The 17,784-nt window shown below is 47.3% G+C and overlaps 1 protein-coding gene across 1 annotated transcript in view; it reads right to left on the bottom strand.

Moving 5' to 3' along the window:
- Positions 1 to 15,308, bottom strand: part of zmp:0000001267 (b(0,+)-type amino acid transporter 1) — a 61,002-nt gene extending 45,694 nt beyond the window's left edge. Inside the window, exon 1 of the mRNA XM_038801045.1 lies at positions 14,610 to 15,308. Coding sequence (XP_038656973.1) covers positions 14,610 to 15,308 — 699 coding nt within the window. The remainder of the gene's footprint in view (positions 1 to 14,609) is intronic.
- Positions 15,309 to 17,784: the final 2,476 nt, after the last annotated feature.

Here is a 17,784-nt window from a genome sequence, read left to right as displayed (position 1 = left end):
CTGGAACACACCAATCCAGACCCATCTGGGAATGTGGTGGGCGACACAGTCTATTTCCAAACTTTTGCCAACAGGGTGTTGTGGGTCCCAGGGACGGTGGTAAATCAGTCAGGACCGGTCTTGACTCTGTATGAGTATGAGGTAAAGATTCAAACAGGCGCATGGACCACCTCCGCAGCCAGGTCTTGCAGCATTCACTTGAGGAAGGAGAAGTGCTCCGAAAGCTAGTGATTCTAAACAAACCTGTTGGACTTTAACCCGGTGTTGTAAGACTTCTTAATGTGCAGCAGAAACGAGCAGAGCACAATGTGTGACACCCAGGGTTAAAGTTGGTATTGGGGAAAAAACAGACTACCCACGAGGGAGGGGGGCGGAGAGTGCAGATGGAGGGAATATGTTAAAAATTCTGTAAGTAAGGAATGTCACTCAATGTAAATACCAGGTGCACTATAGATCGAGTTGTTACTTTGTAAAAACCGCAAAATGCCAATAAAAGTATATATTTTAAATGGAGCGTCTCCCACATTATGGTGGCCTGCAGTGACCTCCAGCAGAGGGGCGACATGGCGGAGGTGGGGGAGGAGGGGGATGGATGTGGAGCACGGGAGCAGTGAGTGCTGGCTGTACTGGGGTCCGTAGCCCAAGCACTCCCACCCCCTCCCGACCCACTGCCCAGCACCCCCTCACCCCCAGCGCCCCTTCTGCAGCCAGTCCAGTCCATCCCTCACACCCTTCTGATGGAGCACCAAGGCAGGTTATAATGTAGTGAACATGTGTTTATTGTGAACATATATATATACACACTAGTTCGTGCCCGAGCCGCTATAGCTATGTTATGTGCTGCATCCATGTCAACCTAACTGGTGTCTACCTTTCTAGCCTGACGGGTCCTAATGCTACGCATAGGTGAATCCATGAATAGTACATCAGGAGTGGAGGCGGCCTGCTGCGATTCCCACCCTGTGACCTGGGGCCCATTTGGCAACTGTCTTCTGGGGCGACCGGGCCTGGATGGGTCCGGCTGCTGCTGTGGTGTCCAAGGTGGCTTGGCGCCACCCTGTTCTGCCCGCTGCCCATATGATATGCCAGGGTCAGGAGGGGAGGGGGGGGAGAAATCCGCGGTGTTGTAATGTTCCTACACCTTCCCTGTGGGAGTCCGCAGCATGGGCCCCATCATCTTCTCCACTGTCGGGGTGCTAGATGGGCCCTGGGCTGCTGCATGGAACAGTGGTGTGAGTGGAGTTAATTCCTCAGGCTCCGCCGCCACCTGGCACTGCCAGTCCTGGAGGCCCACTCGCATCTCGACCAGGTTCTCCATGCTCACAGCCTAAGAGCACACGGAGGGATTGCGCCTCATCACCCAGTGACTGTGCCACCGTTTCTGATTCTGTGCTACATCAGGCAGTGACTGCACTATCTTCCTCTGGGACTGGGCCACCTGCCTCTGTGTCTGAGCCACGTCGACCAGCGCCCGGGCAATGTGTCAGTGATGATCCGCTGTGGCTATATCACGCTCTGGAGTGCCGTTGCAATGTCCAGCTGGCTGATACATGGCAGCCTGTGAGAGGGCAGCCTTGTTCTGGGCCTTGGCCACCACCCGCACAGATTGCCCCAGGCCTTGGACATCATGACCCATGGCTGAAACCTTTGCCACCCATCCGGTGTTGGCCAGAATGGCACGCATTGTCGATGGCACCACCTCCTGCTGCTGCATGTGGTTGAACTCCTCCACCTGTACCTACAGGTACTGAATGCTTATCAACAATTCCTCATTCAGTCCCTGGCTCTGCAATTACATTTCTTCAATTGATGGGACTGTCAGCTAGTCCATGGGCATGGCCGACCCCCCCCCCCCCCCCCCAAACCACCACCACCACCCTCCCCCTGTTGTACCGCAGCATGTGTGTGGTGCACATCAGAGAGTGTCCCAGAAGCCTTTTCACTAAAGTGCCCAACCAAAGTGAGTGTCTCTGGGATGGTGAAAGGTGTTGGAGACAGCTGTGATGGAAAGACGGTGTCTTGCCTGGAGTCAAGCTCCACGGTGTCACGGGATGTGCGTTGAGGGCTCTCATCCGTGTCCTCGTTATAGCTGCTTTGCGGGTCATGATACACGAGAATAGCCGCGCCATCACCTGCAGCTCATGCAGCATAATTTCTTCACGGATCTTGCATAAGGGGGGGGGGGGTTTAGGGAGTTAAAATCAGTGATGCTAGCACCAGTAATACCGGAGTTCCATTTTAAAGGTTCCATTTAAAACCAGCTCGACCAATTTTACTGGTACCCTTTATTTCCAGGTTTTTGTTGGAGCAATTGCCTCAGTATTGATATCTTGTGGGGGGAGGGATGTCTGTGTGTGTGTGTGTGTGTGTGTGTGTGTGGAGTGGGTGTATGTGGGTGGATGGGGTGTGTTGGGGTGGAGGTGGAGGGGAGATGTGGGTGTAATGGTGGTGGAGGGGTGTTGTGTGGGGGTAATGGTGCTGTCTACTCACCCTGACCGCTCCGAGCACAGCAGTCCGGTCCTCACGGTATTGTTCACGCCATCTGCGCCCTGGTCCGGTGGACGGCAGCGGCTGGCAATTTCCTATTCGCCATGGGGCACAGGGTCGCCCGCCTCACCTCTACGGTGTCCATTAGGGTCTTGAGTTCAGCGTCTGTGAAACGGGGTGCCGCTCTTCTTACTGCCATCTTGTTGACTGAGATGAGTATGTGCGGGGAGTACAGTGTATATATGTGGCTGCAGCTTGTCAGCCTCCTGAGTGTTAATCCCAAACCCAGTGAATCCGGCACCATTTCTCATAGGAATCAGTCATGTTCCACGTGGCGCGCCTGTGCTGCTCGTTGTGTTCTCTCTCTAATTGGCTCTGTTTATGGTGGTTAATATGGTCACCTTCCTTAATTCTAATTACGTTTGCTCAAGAGTCGCCAGGTATCTTTCGATACCGCCACAAGGTTCAAAACCGAAATACTGATCAAAGACTCGATACACCAGTTAGTAAGTTCGAAATCAATGCACATTTATTTACACACACAGTCAAATATACTCATGCACAAAACTCTGCCAACTAAACTATCACTACTACTAAAGCCTATACTTAGCTTCGGGTGCCCACTCAGTCAGAGGAAAAATGGCCGTTGTCCGGTTCTGAGGCTGCTGGAGTCGAGCTGGTATAGAATAGTAGCTAGGAGCGTCTATCACGTAGCGTGCGTTGACTTTGGACTTACTTGTTCTGGTGCAGCTGCTAGGCAGGTCTCTCCTTGCTGCGAGCCAAGGCCAAGAGAGCGATTCTCTCTTGGGTGCTTCTTCTTATACCCAGAGGGGGCTTCACGCGCTTTTGGGTGGGCCTTGAACTTGGTCCCAATTAATTGGACCGTATCTTGATCATCAGTATCGATTTCCTCCAATAAAGGGGTGGGTGCCCTGATTGCTGGGCGTGGCCGTTGGCCTGCTTTGTTCTAGTCTCCTCTGGCGCCGGGGTGTCTGCTTTAGTATCGTTTACCTAAATGTTTCTCTTTTGTCCCCAGAGTTGGCTCATTAGTATGCTAATGGCTTTGCAGTATCGGTCTTGTCTGGGAGCTACAGCTCCAATCAACAGACAAACCTTACACCTGCTTGCTTTCTCAGTATTGTCCATTTTCCCTGCATCCTTTGCAAAGTGTCCATTTTGTAATCGGGACGTGACCACCTCAGGTGGCTACACCTGCTAGTTCCTTTATGGTTGGCAAATTGGTCCAGGTGAGACACCAATTTTGCTGTCATAGAAGACCACATGATGCCAGTATCACTGATTTTAACTGGGGGGGTGAAAATAATGAACTATTTTTCCCTTCTGAGAAAGTTCTGTACTAAATGACAATGTTTATGAGTACAGTAAGAAGTCTTAGAAGTCTTATTTGGAATCACGAGCTTTCAGAATGTAGCTCTTTAATCAGATGAGTCCAGGAAATAATATGCGAAGGGAGGAAGTGCATTCACAAATACTGGGGTTCAGGGTGACAGCGCGGGAGAAGAAAGCTAAGTGCAATTCATGATTTAAAGCCATAATACCCATCGGGCTGAATTTCGTTTTCTCAGTGTAGGTACTGACAGCAGTCGCGGAACTTCTGTTTGCAGTGAGAACAGCTGGCAGACTGCAATTATACAGCCGTTGACCAATTCCAATTATTCGAGGGATGTGGTGACCAAGAAGGCACCAGATCCATTATCAGCTGAATAGTTCAGAGGTCCAGGCACCATTTTTAAGCAACATCTGTGTTGCCTCCATTGCTGAAATGCTAACAGCAAATGTAGAGTCTTTACAAGACGTCAGGATCATCACCTTGCCCCCAGACAAGGACGGCACATGAATCAAAGCAGATGGCCAAGGAAATTGCAGATGCACTAGTGATGATTTACCAAAATTCACTAGACTCTGGGGTGGTCCCTGTGGATTGGAAATTAGCAAATGTGACACCACTGTTTAAAAAAGGAGGTAGGCAGACAGCGGGAAATTATAGGCCAGTGAGCTTAACTTCGGTAGTAGGGAAGATGCTGGAATCTATCATCAAGGAAGAAATAACGAGGCATCTGGGTAGAAATTGTCCCATTGGGCAGACGCAGCCTGGGTTCATAAAGGGCAGGTCGTGCCTAACTAATTTAGTGGAATTTTTTGAGCACATTACCAGTGCGGTAGATAACGGGGAGCCAATGGATGTGGTATATCTGGATTTCCAGAAAGCCTTTGACAAGGTGCCACACAAAAGGTTGCTGCGTAAGAGCACTGGAGTGCTGAACTTGGTGCATTTGAGTGCTACGTTGAGAGTTTGGTGACTGAGGGAGTTAGGTGAGGAGGGAGTAAGGTGCTACTTACATTTCATTTCCTACATTTCCTCAAAGAACGTGAAGGGAGCCAGGAGTTTACAGAGTACAGCTGACTGGAAGCAGAGTCGGAGGGCGAAGGTCCAGTTGGTCTACGGGGCAGCTAATTCTGTAAAGTAAGAGGGGATGGAGGCTAGGGCAGTTGCATGCTCCTCCTGTAGGATGTGGGTGGTGAGGGATACCACTGGTGTCCCCGCTGACTATACCTGCGGGAAGTGCACCCAACTCCAGCTCCTCAGAGACTGTGTTAGGGAACTGGAGCTGGAGCAACTTCGGATCATCCGGGAGGCAGAGGGGGTTATCGAGAAGAGTTATAGGGAGGTAGCCACACCCAAGGTACTGGACAAGAGTAGCTGGGTTACAGTCAGGGAATAGAAAACTAACAGGGAGACAGTTCAGGGATCCCTCGTGGCCGTTCCCCTTCAATACAAGTATACCATTTTGGATGCTGTTGGGGGGGGTGACCTACCGGGGGAAGGTCCTAGCGGCCAGGTCTCTGGCACTGAGTCTGGCTCTGGGGCTCAGAAGGGAAGGGGGGAGCATAGAAAAACAATAGTAAAAGGAGATTCAATGGTTAGGGGAATAGATCGGAGATTCTGTGGTCACAAGCAAGACTCCCGGAAGGTATGTTGCCTCCCGGGTGCCAGGGCCAGGGATGTCTCGGATCGTGTCATCAGGATCCTCAAGGGGGAGGGGGAGCAGCCAGAAGTCGTGGTGCACATTGGTACCAACGACGTAGGTAGGAAAAGGGGTGTGGAGGTAATAAACGAGTTTAGGGAGGTAGGCTGGCAGTTAAAAGCCAGGACAGACAGAGTTGTCATCTCTGGTTTGTTGCCAGTACCACGTGATAGCGAGGCTAGGAATAGAGAGAGAGTGCAGTTGAACACTTGGCTGCAGGAATGGTGTAGGAGGGAGGGCTTCAGGTATTTGGATAATTGGAGCGCATTCTGGGGAAGGTGGGACCTGTACAAGCAGGACGGGTTGCATCTGAACCAGAGGGGCACCAATATCCTGGGGGGGGAGGTTTTCTAGTACTCTTCGGGAGGGTTTAAACTAATTTCGCAGGGGAATGGGAACCGGATTTGTAGTCCAGCAACTAAGGAAGCCGATATTCAGGACGCCAAAGCGTGTAGTGATGCAGTGGGGAAGGTAACACTGACAAAGGAGAGTACTTGCAGGCAAGGAGATGGGTTGAAGTGTGTATACTTTAATGCAAGAAGCATCAGGAATAAGGTGGGTGAACTTAAGGCATGGATCGGTACTTGGGACTACGATGTGGTGGCCATCACGGAAACTTGGATAGAAGAGGGGCAGAAATGGTTATTGGAGGTCCCTGGTTATAGATGTTTCAACAAGATTAGGGAGATGGTAAAAGAGGTGGGGAGGTGGCATTGTTAATTAGAGATAGTATAACAGCTGCAGAAAGGCAGTTCGAGGGGGATCTGCCTACTGAGGTAATATGGGTTGAAGTCAGAAATAGGAAAGGAAGCAGTCACCTGGTTGGGAGTTTTCTATAGGCCCCCCAATAGCCAGGAGGGAACTGAAGAAAGGGAGTAGGAGAGCTAAGAGAGGGCATGAAATATCTTTGGCGGGTAGGGTCAAGGAAAACCCCAAGGCCTTTTACACATGTGTGAGAAATATGAGAATGACTAGAGCAAGGGTAAGTCCGATCAAGGACAGTAGCGGGAGATTGTGTATTGAGTCTCAAGAGATAGGAGAGGTCTTGAACAAGTATTTTTCTTCAGTATTTACAAACGAGAGGGGCCATATTGTTGGAGAGGACAGTGTGAAAAAGACTGGTAAGCTCGAGGAGATACTTGTTAGGAAGGAAGATGTGTTGGGCGTTTGGAAATACTTGAGGATAGACATGTCCCCCGGGCCTGACGGGATATATCCAAGGATTCTATGGGAAGCAAGAAATGAAATTGCAGAGCCGTTGGCAATGATCATTTCATCCTCGCCGTCAACAGGGGTGGTACCAGAGGATTGGAGAGTGGCGTATGTCGCGCCCCTGTTCAAAAAAGCGAATAGCGATAACCCTGGGAATTACAGGCCAGTTAGTCTTACTTCGGTGGTAGGCAAAGTAATGGAAAGGGTACTGAGGGATAGGATTTCTGAGCATCTGGAAATACACTGCTTGATTAGGGATAGTCAGCACGGATTTGTGAGGGGTAGGTCTTGCCTTACAAGTCTTATTGACTTCTTTGAGGAGGTGACCAAGCATGTGGATGAAGGTAAAGCACTGGATGTAGTGTTCATGGATTTTAGTAAGGCATTTGATAAGGTTCCCCATGGTAGGCTTATGCAGAAATTAATGAGGCATGGGATAGTGGGAAATTTGGCCAGTTGGATAATGAACTGGCTAACCGATAGAAGACAGAGAGTGGTGGTGGATGGCAAATATTCAGCCTGGAGCCCAGTTACCAGTGGCGTACCGCAGGGATCAGTTCTGGGTCCTCTGCTGTTTGTGATTTCCATTCACGACTTGGATGAGGGAGTTGAAGGGTGGGTCAGTAAATTTGCAGATGATACGAAGATTGGTGGAGTTGTGGATAGTGGGAAGGGCTGTTGTCGGCTTCAAATAGACATAGATAGGATGCAGAGCTGGGCTAAGTGGCAGATGGAGTTTAACCCTGACAAGTGTGAGGTTGTCCATTTTGGAAGGACAAATATGAATGCGGAATACAGGGTTAACGGTAGGGTTCTTGGCAATGTAGAGGAGCAGAGAGATCTTGGGGTCTATGTTCATAGATCTTTGAAAGTTGCCACTCAAGTGGATAGAGCTGTGAAGAAGGCCTATGGTGTGCTCGCGTTCATTAGCAGAGGGATTGAATTTAAGAGCTGTGAGGTGATGATGCAGCTGTACAAAACCTTGGTCAGGCCACATTTGGAGTACTGTGTGCAGTTCTGGTCACCTCATTTTAGGAAGGATGTGGAAGCTTTGGAAAAGGTGCAAAGGAGATTTACCAGGATGTTGCCTGGAATGGAGAGTAGGTCATACGAGGAAAGGTTGAGGGTGCTACGCCTTTTCTCATTAGAACGGAGAAGGATGAGGGGGCGACTCGATCGAGGTTTATAAGATGATCAGGGGAATACATAGAGTAGACAGTCAGAGACTTTTTCCCCGGGTGGAACAAACCATTACAAGGGGACATAAATTTAAGGTAAATGGTGGAAGATATAGGGGGGATGTCAGAGGTAGGTACTTTACCCAGAGAGTCTTGGGGGCATGGAATGCACTACCTGTGGAAGTAGTTGAGTCGGAAACGTTAGGGACCTTCAAGTGGCTATTGGATAGGTACATGGATTAGGGTAGAATAATGGAGTGTAGATTAATTTCTTCTTAAGGGCAGCACGGTAGCATTGTGGATAGCACAATTGCTTCACAGCTCCAGGGTCCCAGGTTTGATTTCGGCTTGGGTCACTGTCAGTGTGGAGTCTGCACATCCTCCCCGTGTGTGCGTGAGTTTCCTCCGGGTACTCCAGTTTCCTCCCACAGTCCAAAGATGTGCAGGTTGGGTGGATTGGCCATGATAAATTGCCCTTAGTGTCCTAAACTCTATGATCTATGATTAACCTAGGACAAAAGTTCGGCACAACATCGTGGGCCGAAGGGCCTGTTCTGTGCTGTATTTCTCTATCTATCTATCTATCTATCTATCTATCTAAGATAAAGATGCATGGCATTAAGGGTAAAGTAGTAGCATGGATAGAGGATTGGTTAATTAATCGAAAGCAAAGAGTGGGGGTTAATGGGTGTTTCTCTGGTTGGCAATCAGTAGCTAGTGGTGTCCCTCAGGGATCCGTGTTGGGCCCACAATTGTTCAAAATTTACATAGATGATTTGGAGTTGGGGACCAAGGGCAATGTGTCTAAGTTTGCAGATGACACTAAAATGAGTGGTAAAGCGAAAAGTGCAGAGGATACTGGAAGTCTGCAGAGGGATTTGGATAGGTTAAGTGAATGGGCTAGGGTCTGGCAGATGGAATACAATGTTGACAAATGTGAGGTTATCCATTTTGGTAGGAATAACAGCAAACGGGATTATTATTTAAACAATAAAATATTAAAGCATGCTGCTGTTCAGAGAGACCTGGGTGTGCTAGTGCATGAATCACAGAAAGTTGGTTTACAGGTGCAACAGGTGATTAAGAAGGCAAATGGGATTTTGTCCTTCATTGCTAGAGGGACGGAGTTTAAGACTAGGGAGATTATGCTACAATTGGATAAAGTGTTAGTGAGGCCACACCTGGAGTATTGTGTTCAGTTTTGGTCTCCTTACTTGAGAAAGGACATACTGGCACTGGAGGGTGTGCAGAGGAGATTCACTAGGTTAACCCAGAGCTGAAGGGGTTGGATTACGAGGAGAGGTTGAGTAGACTGGGACTGTACTCGTTGGAATTTAGAAGGATGAGGGGGGATCTTATAGAAACATTTAAAATTATGAAGGGAATAGATAGGATAGATGCGGGCAGGTTGTTTCCACTGGCGGGTGAAAGCAGAACTAGGGGACATAGCCTCAAAATAAGGGGAAGTAGATTTAGGACTGAGTTTAGGAGGAACTTCTTCACCCAAAGGGTTGTGAATCTATGGAATTCCTTGCCCAGTGAGGCAGTTGAGGCTCCTTCATTAAATGTTTTTAAGGTAAAGATAGATAGTTTTTTGAAGAATAAAGGGATTAAGGGTTATGGTGTTCGGGCCGGAAAGTGGAGCCGAGTCCACAAATGATCAGCCATGATCTCATTGAATGGCGGAGCAGGCTTGAGGGGCCAGGTGGCCTACTCCTATTCCTAGTTCTTATGTTCAGACATTGTGTGGCCTCCTGGTTCAACATTGTCTCCCTGCAGATACTCCTCCAAGCTATCCAGGTGTGACGGGAGTGTTTTCCTCCAACAAGTATTCCTACGTCAGACTCCTGTTCATTGACTACAGCTTCTCCTTCAACACCATAATCCCAGTCAAACTCATATCAAAGCTCCAAAACCTAGGACTTGGCTCCTCCCTCTGCAACTGGATCCTCGACTTCCTGACCCACAGACCACAATCAGTAAGGATAAGCAACAGTACTTACTCCAAGGTAGTCCTTAATATGGGGGCCCCGCAAGGCTGCGTACTTAGCCCCTGCTATACTTCCTGTACACACATAACTGTCTGGCAAAATTTGGCTCCAACGCCATCTGCAAGTTTGCTGATGGCGCGACTGTAGTGGGTTAGATCTCGAACAACAAGGAATCAGAGTACAGGAGGGAGATAGGGAACCTAGTGGAGTGATGCAACGACCACAAAACTAAAGTGCTGGTCAATGACTTCAGGAAGCGAAGTATCGTACACACCCATGTCTGCATCAATGGTGCTGAGGTGGAGATGATTCACAGCTTCAAATGATGTGTGCACATCACCAACAATCTGTCCTGGTCCACCCATGTCGACGCTACAACCAAGAAAGCACAACAGCGTCTATACTTTCTCAGGAAACTAAGGAAATTCAGCATGTCCACATTAACTCTTACCAACTTTCACAGATGCACCATAGAAAGCATCCTATCGGGCTACATCACAGCCTGGTATGGCAACTGCTCGGCCCAAGACCATAAGAAACTATAGTCGTGAACCCAGTCCATCACACAAACCTGCCTCCCATCCATTGACTCTGTCTACACCACCCGCTGCCTTGGGAAACTCCTCCGATCCGGCTTACTCATTCTACCAATTTCTTCCATCGGGCAGGAGATACAAAAGACTGAGAACACGCACAAACAGATTCAAAAACAGTTTCTTCCGTGCTGTTACAAGACTCCTGAATTACACTGTTATGGACTGAACTCATCTCCTCACACATCTTCTCTACTTAGTAGTACAACACTCTGTATGCTCACCCCAATGCCTGTGTCTATGTATTTTCATTGTGTATTTATGTATGCCCTTTTGGGTTTTTTTTCATGTATGGAATGATCTGCCTGTACTGTATGCAGAACAATGCATTCCACTGTACCTCAGTACATGTGACAATAAAACAAATGCAATCCATTCCAAAGACTCAATGGCCTTGAAGGCCACAGACTTTTAAAGCCACTGGCATTGGGTTTCCTCTGAGTCCAATGGGCCACAAATCATCCTAAGTAGAGTGCACAGATCAGTGGCTTCCTTTAACACCGTCAAACATCGTTGGCATTCTACTGTAATCCCAGACTAGACTGAACAATGGGTAGGATACTGGACAGAAACACCAATATTTTATTTTAATTTTTTGTGAGGTAAATATCCCTCGCTCGAGGAGTGATCTCATGAAGAAATAGGGATATGGTGACATAGACATAGAACTTACAGTGCAGAAAGAGGCCATTCGGCCTATCGAGTCTGCACCGGTCCATCACCCTACGCCCACACCTCTACCCTATCCCCATAACCCAGTCACCCCATCTAAATGTTTTGGACATTAAGGGCAATTTAGCATGGCCAATACACCTAACCTGCACGTCTTTGGACCATGGGAGGAAACCGGAGCACCCGGAGGAAACCCTCGCAGACACGGGAAGAACATGCACACTGCGCAAAGACAGTGACCCAAGCCCGGAATCGAACCTGGGACCCTGGAACTGTGAAGCAACTGTACTAACCTCTGTGTTACCGTGCCGCCCATATGGAGCTGAATTCTCTGTCGGCTGGATCCTCTGTTTTGGCAGCGGTGCACTCACGCCAGTGGATTACCCGATGGCGTTGGGGTGCCCACAATAGGAAACCCCATTGCCTGGCTGTTGGGACGGAGACTCCCGCTGCCAGAGGGGGTGCACTACACCAAAAAAAGGGTGTGGCAGGATGGAGAAACCCGCCCATGCTATATCAAAAACAAACTTGATTACTAACACAGTATTACAATATCTTGACCATCATACCAGAAAATAACTTAGACAATTTTAAACAATGCAGTGAGAAGTTAGCACAGTGGTCTAAACAGCTGGCTTGTGATGCAGGACAAGGTCAGCAACATGGATTCAATTCCCGTACCGACCTCCCTGAACAGGTGCCGGAATGGGGCGACTCGGGGCTTTTCACAGTAACTTCATTGAAGCCTACTTGTGACAATAAGCGATTATTATTATATTCCCACTCAAACACCCAAAAAGTACCATCTCAGCTCTTAACCCACCTTAAATAGATAGCTTAGGCATATCTGCTTTACAGAGATGTTCTCTGACACTGTTTAAATAATAGATCTGCAGAAACTTTGGCTGTATGTTTTCAGAACCTGCTTCAACTCTCCTAATCAGTCCATTCGAAACTACATGGAAAGACTGCAAATCAGTATGCAGAAATATCTTCAACTGAACTGCAATGGGAGCAAACTGCCTGACTTCTGTTCACAGCTTCATCTAAAACTCCACTGACCTGCTTTCTGCAAAATGCCTGCTAACTTAGCTCCACCCACTAGCGACATCATTTTATCAAGCTGAAAATTCCACAGGGAACCCCCCCCCCCCCCCACTCCCACTTAATCCAAACAAAACTGCATTGAGCCCAAGCTTTTACGATGGCTTAATTGCACCCCTGGCTCTCAAACTTTTAGTTTTTCAAACTAGCATTTCTTTTAAAACATGACTGCAGCAGTCACACATATTATAACCCAGGCTTTTAACCCTTACTGCACCAAATATCTGGAACACAATATGGCTGAAATTCCTACATTCATCACAATGGCCAATCTGACACCAGAATGTAGTTGAGGCGAGAGCAGTAGACTGTGGGATGCACCATTGCTCTACGCAGACATTACCTTGATTATCTACTTCCTGACCGCTCTCAGCATCTAGTACTGTCGCAGGTGGTGTCCCTTGTTGGCATGCTGGCTGCCCTTCAATGACACTAAGTTCAACTCTTCCTCTGCACCAGCCCTCCTCCACCCGACACTCCCTGAACACTGGATGTACGAGACCCATTTTGTCTGCAAACGTTCAACAACAGAGGGCAGAACTTTGGCAAGGGTGTGTCCTCCAAAGCTGACCTAGGTTTCAAGAAAAACCTTGCACCTGTGGTAGAATGTTGCTCATCCCGGTCTCAGGGGGCTCACCCAAGACTTAGTTAATTCACTCTCAACCTTTCTTCAGTTGCAGTCAACCGTACCCGCAATATCTTCCCGCCTCCTCTCCCCTCTGCCAAAACAATCCCAGTGTGATGACAGGCAGCTCGAATTAGATTAGCTTCCACCTCAAGGACTACTTACCTGCTCACCACCAGCATTAGCTGGTCAAGAAAGAAAATGCTTGATATGCGCTTCCAAAAATCATAAAGATAGCACTGAATTTCTAAAAGTTGTGATTTTATGAGTATTCACTGCCTTATGAGTATTCAATTACCTTTCCGCTGCATGTTGTTGGCATTGCTGTCCCACTTCCTCCCCCGTCACCCCAACAATTCAGTGCTCCTATCCCAACATGGAGCACTTGACACTGCGCTTCCCATTCTATTCAATACCCTACCTCTTTCTCTCCCTCTCTCGGCAGAATTATGTTCCACCCAATCCTCCGTCCGTCGTTTGCAGCTGGGAATTTGCGGTGCAGCTAAAAATAATGGAGGTGTAGCCATCTAAGATGGCCACCTGCAAAGGACCATGGGAATTATGGCCAATCCAGGACTCAAGACAGATACACAGCCTATGTGCATCTAAAACACAGGTAACCAGACCTGATCGAAATCCCCGCTCATTTGCATTTTAATGGCCCATTTCCCAGGACAATAGAACTCCAATCAAGGAACCGGTACAGCCACAGTCTGATCGGCACCACTCCCCTTACTCAGAAAGCACAACTGCCAAGGTCAATGACCGTTAAGGACCCGCCCAGCACCCGCCCCTTTATTGGCCGAAATCGAAAACCGTGATCAGAGCCCTGTCGAACTATTGGGTCCAAGTTTAAGGACCACCCCAAAGAGCGCAAAACCCCAGGAGGATAAAAGAGGACACACCCATGTGTTGTCTCTTTTGGATCCGGTCTGTGCCAACCCAATGGTAGCAGGAACGGCCAGCCAAGTTCAAGACCAACGATCGCTAGCTGATGGATGAGTCCAGCAGAGACAGCCATTTTCTTTGAACCAGCCAAGTGAAATCCAGATAAAGGCCTTATCCATTTGCACAGTGCCAGTCGCCCTGAAGTTAAGTATAGGTTATTGTAGTTGATGGGTGTAGTTTAACTCGTAGTAGATATTGTGTTTGCATGTCAAGATAACTCTTGTGTAAGTAAATAAACCATCTTTTGAACTAACTAACTGGTTGTGTGGTCATTTGATCGATATAAGGGAAAGGCTTGTGGTTCACTGAGATAAATAGAAATACCCACAGTATTGGCAACGCTGTTGGGACCGAAACAGAGCAACAGAGGCTTGGCTGGAATGCCTGTTCTCGCTCACGAGTCCTCCACAGACGAAACTGGAGAATTCCACCCACTCGCTCTATTTTCTGAACCTTCTCAAGATTTTTGAAAAAGTTAAAATTAATCTGCCATTTTAGTAGAGAGCAAGTGTCCAAAGTTACCTAACTAAATAAAGTCACAGAAAAGCTTCCCGATAGGAAGACAGGATTATAAAGCGATCAGTCACATTCAATTGTTTGCATGGTTTTATATGCTGGCTGAGCACTAGGTGCTAAGCATAAACAGGAGATTGGACTTTATGTTGATAATAGTAATTATAATTAGTATTGTAATGCAGTAGTTTTTTTAAAAAAATCAAGTGTTATCTGAAAACCATTTGTTTTGCACTTACCTTGGGGCGTCTGATTTCTTCGGTCACGTAATTTAAGTTATTCCATCCATCATAAGACCACATCCCCTGTTGGAATGCCATTCCCACTGAGCCAATTTCTCCTATTGTTCCTTTAAAGGCATTCTGAAAATTGTGTATGTGTCCCTTGAAGATCAACACTATTCCACCGGTCACAATGATAAATAGGGACAGGAGTTTGGCAAACGTGAAAACATTTTGAATACGAGTTGCCAGCTTCACATTAAGACCATTAATGATCCCTAGAATTAAAATGCTGGCAGCAGCCGTGCATTTTACCACAGCTAATGGTGGTCGACATTCACCATAAAATGGAGCTGCAATGTACTGCGCGAGACTCAGAGACATTGCTGCAATACTAGCAGGTCTAGCTATAAACACAGAAGTCCAGGAGAACAGAAAGGCAGGGACATGACCAAAATTTCTAAAGATGTATATGTATTCTCCACCAGATTCTTTTATGGTAGTCCCAAGTTCTACATATGCGAAAGCGGCTATTGTGCATATCAGCCCACTGGCTGTCCATATCACGAGGCTGGCTCCAGGACTCCCAATGTATCGTAACACCCATTCCGGAGACATGTAGATGCCAGAGCCAATCATTGTCCCTACAATCAAACAAACCGCACTAGTTAATCCGACTTCACGTTTTAAATGTAGTTTTCCTGTAGTTGTATCCATATCGAAGGTGGGTTAGCATCGATGCAGCTTCTTCCTTTCCTCCTTTTCTCACCTTTAGCACTACCGAATGTCTGTGTTGAAATATTTTACTACATGTAAAGTTCGAAGTATGCAATATCTGATCAGCATTTTGTAAACATTAACTGCTATGTTAACTATCAGTCCTACCTTCAGATAAAGTGCTGGCAAGCAAAGCAATATGCAAAGGTAAAGCTTTAGTCCTAAAGGTTATGGTATAACTATTACAGTGAAATAATAGAAAACACATAAATTGTTCGATGTGCTGAGGAGGTTAGGATTGTTCGCACATCTGGCCCTTGCTCTAACTGTGACTGTGCACAGCCTTGCAGAGTCACCTATATTCTAAGCAAAGTTATGTTATTTTTTTCATTCTCGGGTTACTACTGGCAAGACTGACATTCTTTTTAAGGGGCAATTTAGCGTGGCCAATCCACCTACTCTGCACATCTTTGGGTTGTGGGGGCGAAATTCACGTAAACACGGGGAGAATGTGCAAACTCCACATGGACAGTGACCCAGAGCCAATATCGAACCTGGGACCTCGGCGCCGTGAGGCAGCAGTGCTAAGCACTGTGCCACCGTGCTGCCCCCCCCAAAACTGACATTTATTGTTGGTCCCTTACTGCCCTGAGAAGGCCCTGAGAGGACAATTAAGATTCAATCATACTGGGGTGGAAGTGCAGTCATTTATAGACCAGATTAGGTAAGTGCAGAAGATTTTACTGAAGGATATTCATGAACCAGTTGGGTTATTATTGACATCCTGGCAGGATCATGGTGACGTTTGCTACTTTTATTAATAGAAGTTCCATGGTGGCTAATCATCAACTGAAGAGTATTTTTGGCAGACAAATGCAAATTACTGCAGATGCTGGAATCTGAAACAACAACAGAAAATACTGAACAATTTCAACCGGTCTGACAGCATTTGTGGAGAGAGAAGGGAGCTAACGTTTTGAGTCTGGTTGACTCTTTGCCAAAGCTGGAGGGAAATGGGATCAGGTTTATACTGTAGTGGGGAAGGGGAGCCCATCAAGCAGAGGAGGTGGATAGAGGGCCAGCGATAGGTGGAGATTGACAAAGATGTCGTGGACAAAGGGAATGTAAATGGTGGTGATCAGGCTAAGAAGGGTGCTGATAGTTGCACATTAAGAGGTCAGAATGTGTTAATGGCAGAACAAAGATAAGCAGTGTGTCAAAGGACAACTTTGGTCAACTGGGTCAAAAGACCCAAACCTTCCTGTCGCTTGCCATTTCAATTCACCACCCTGTTCTCTCATCTTCATGTCTGTCCTTGGCCTGCTGCAATATTCCAGTGAAGCCCAATGCAAACTGGAGGAACGGCACCCCATCTTCCAATTAGGCACGTTACAGCTTTGGGACTTACATTGAGTTCAACAACTTCAGACTGTGAACTCTCTTCACAACCTTTACCCCATTTTTATTTCTATCAATTTATTTGCCTTCCCTCCATCAATCCATTTTTCCCTCACTACTGTGTCCCTATCCTCACCTGCACTTGGGCCACCTGGTCCTTTGGCACAATGCTTACCCCTGTTCTGCCATTAGCGCGTTCTGATCTCTCAGTGTGCCACTATCAGCAACTTCTTAGCCATGATCGCCACCATTTACATTCCTTTTGTCTTTCTGTCCACGACATCTTTGTCGATCTCTCCCTAGCCTCTGCCTATCACTGGATCCTGATCCAGCCCTTACTGCTCCCTCATCCTACTTCCAGTTCTCTCTGACGAAGAGTCATCCAGACTCAAAACATTAGCTCTGTTCTCTCCCACAGATGCTGTCAGAGCAGCTGAGATTGCCCAGCAATTTCTGTTTTTTTATTGGTGGGAGAACTGACAAAGTTTTGCATTGTTCTAAGTGACAGTCTAAACCTTTCAGGCACAAGAGAATGATTGAAAGCAAGGACAACTCACAGAAGGCCAACAGAAATATCACAGTCAAAGTACTTGATGTAAATATTGTGGAGGACACCACAAAATGAAAATAAATTATATCCAGCATGGGGAAAGCTTTTTTTCAATGTGTTCGATGCCCAGCAAGGAATCTACCAAATGACTTGTGACTTGTCCAGGATCTTTATTAAATCACACATGGTAGACTTCCTGTGACGGTGATATGTTGAGCGGACGCACATCAGGTGGCTCTCCTCCCAAACAGAAGTCAATGACTACCGTCCAGTGGCCCTGACTTCAGTCGTAATGAAGTGCTTTGAGAAGTTGGTCATGAAGCGCATCACCTCCATACTCCTAGAACGCCTTGATCCACTGCAATTCGCATACCGCTGCAACCGGTCCACATCAGACGCCATTTCCATGTCCCTACACTCATCCCTAGAGCATCTCGACAACAAGGACTCCTACATCAGACTCCTATTTATTGACTACAGCACCGCCTTCAACACCATAATCCCAGCCAAGCTCATATCAAAGCTCCA

Source organism: Scyliorhinus canicula, chromosome 6 (genome assembly GCF_902713615.1).
Source record: "Scyliorhinus canicula chromosome 6, sScyCan1.1, whole genome shotgun sequence".
Classification (NCBI taxonomy): Eukaryota; Metazoa; Chordata; class Chondrichthyes; order Carcharhiniformes; family Scyliorhinidae; genus Scyliorhinus; species Scyliorhinus canicula.
The sequence above is the reverse complement of the archived record's forward strand: the minus strand, read 5'-3'. Positions and strand labels throughout refer to the sequence as shown.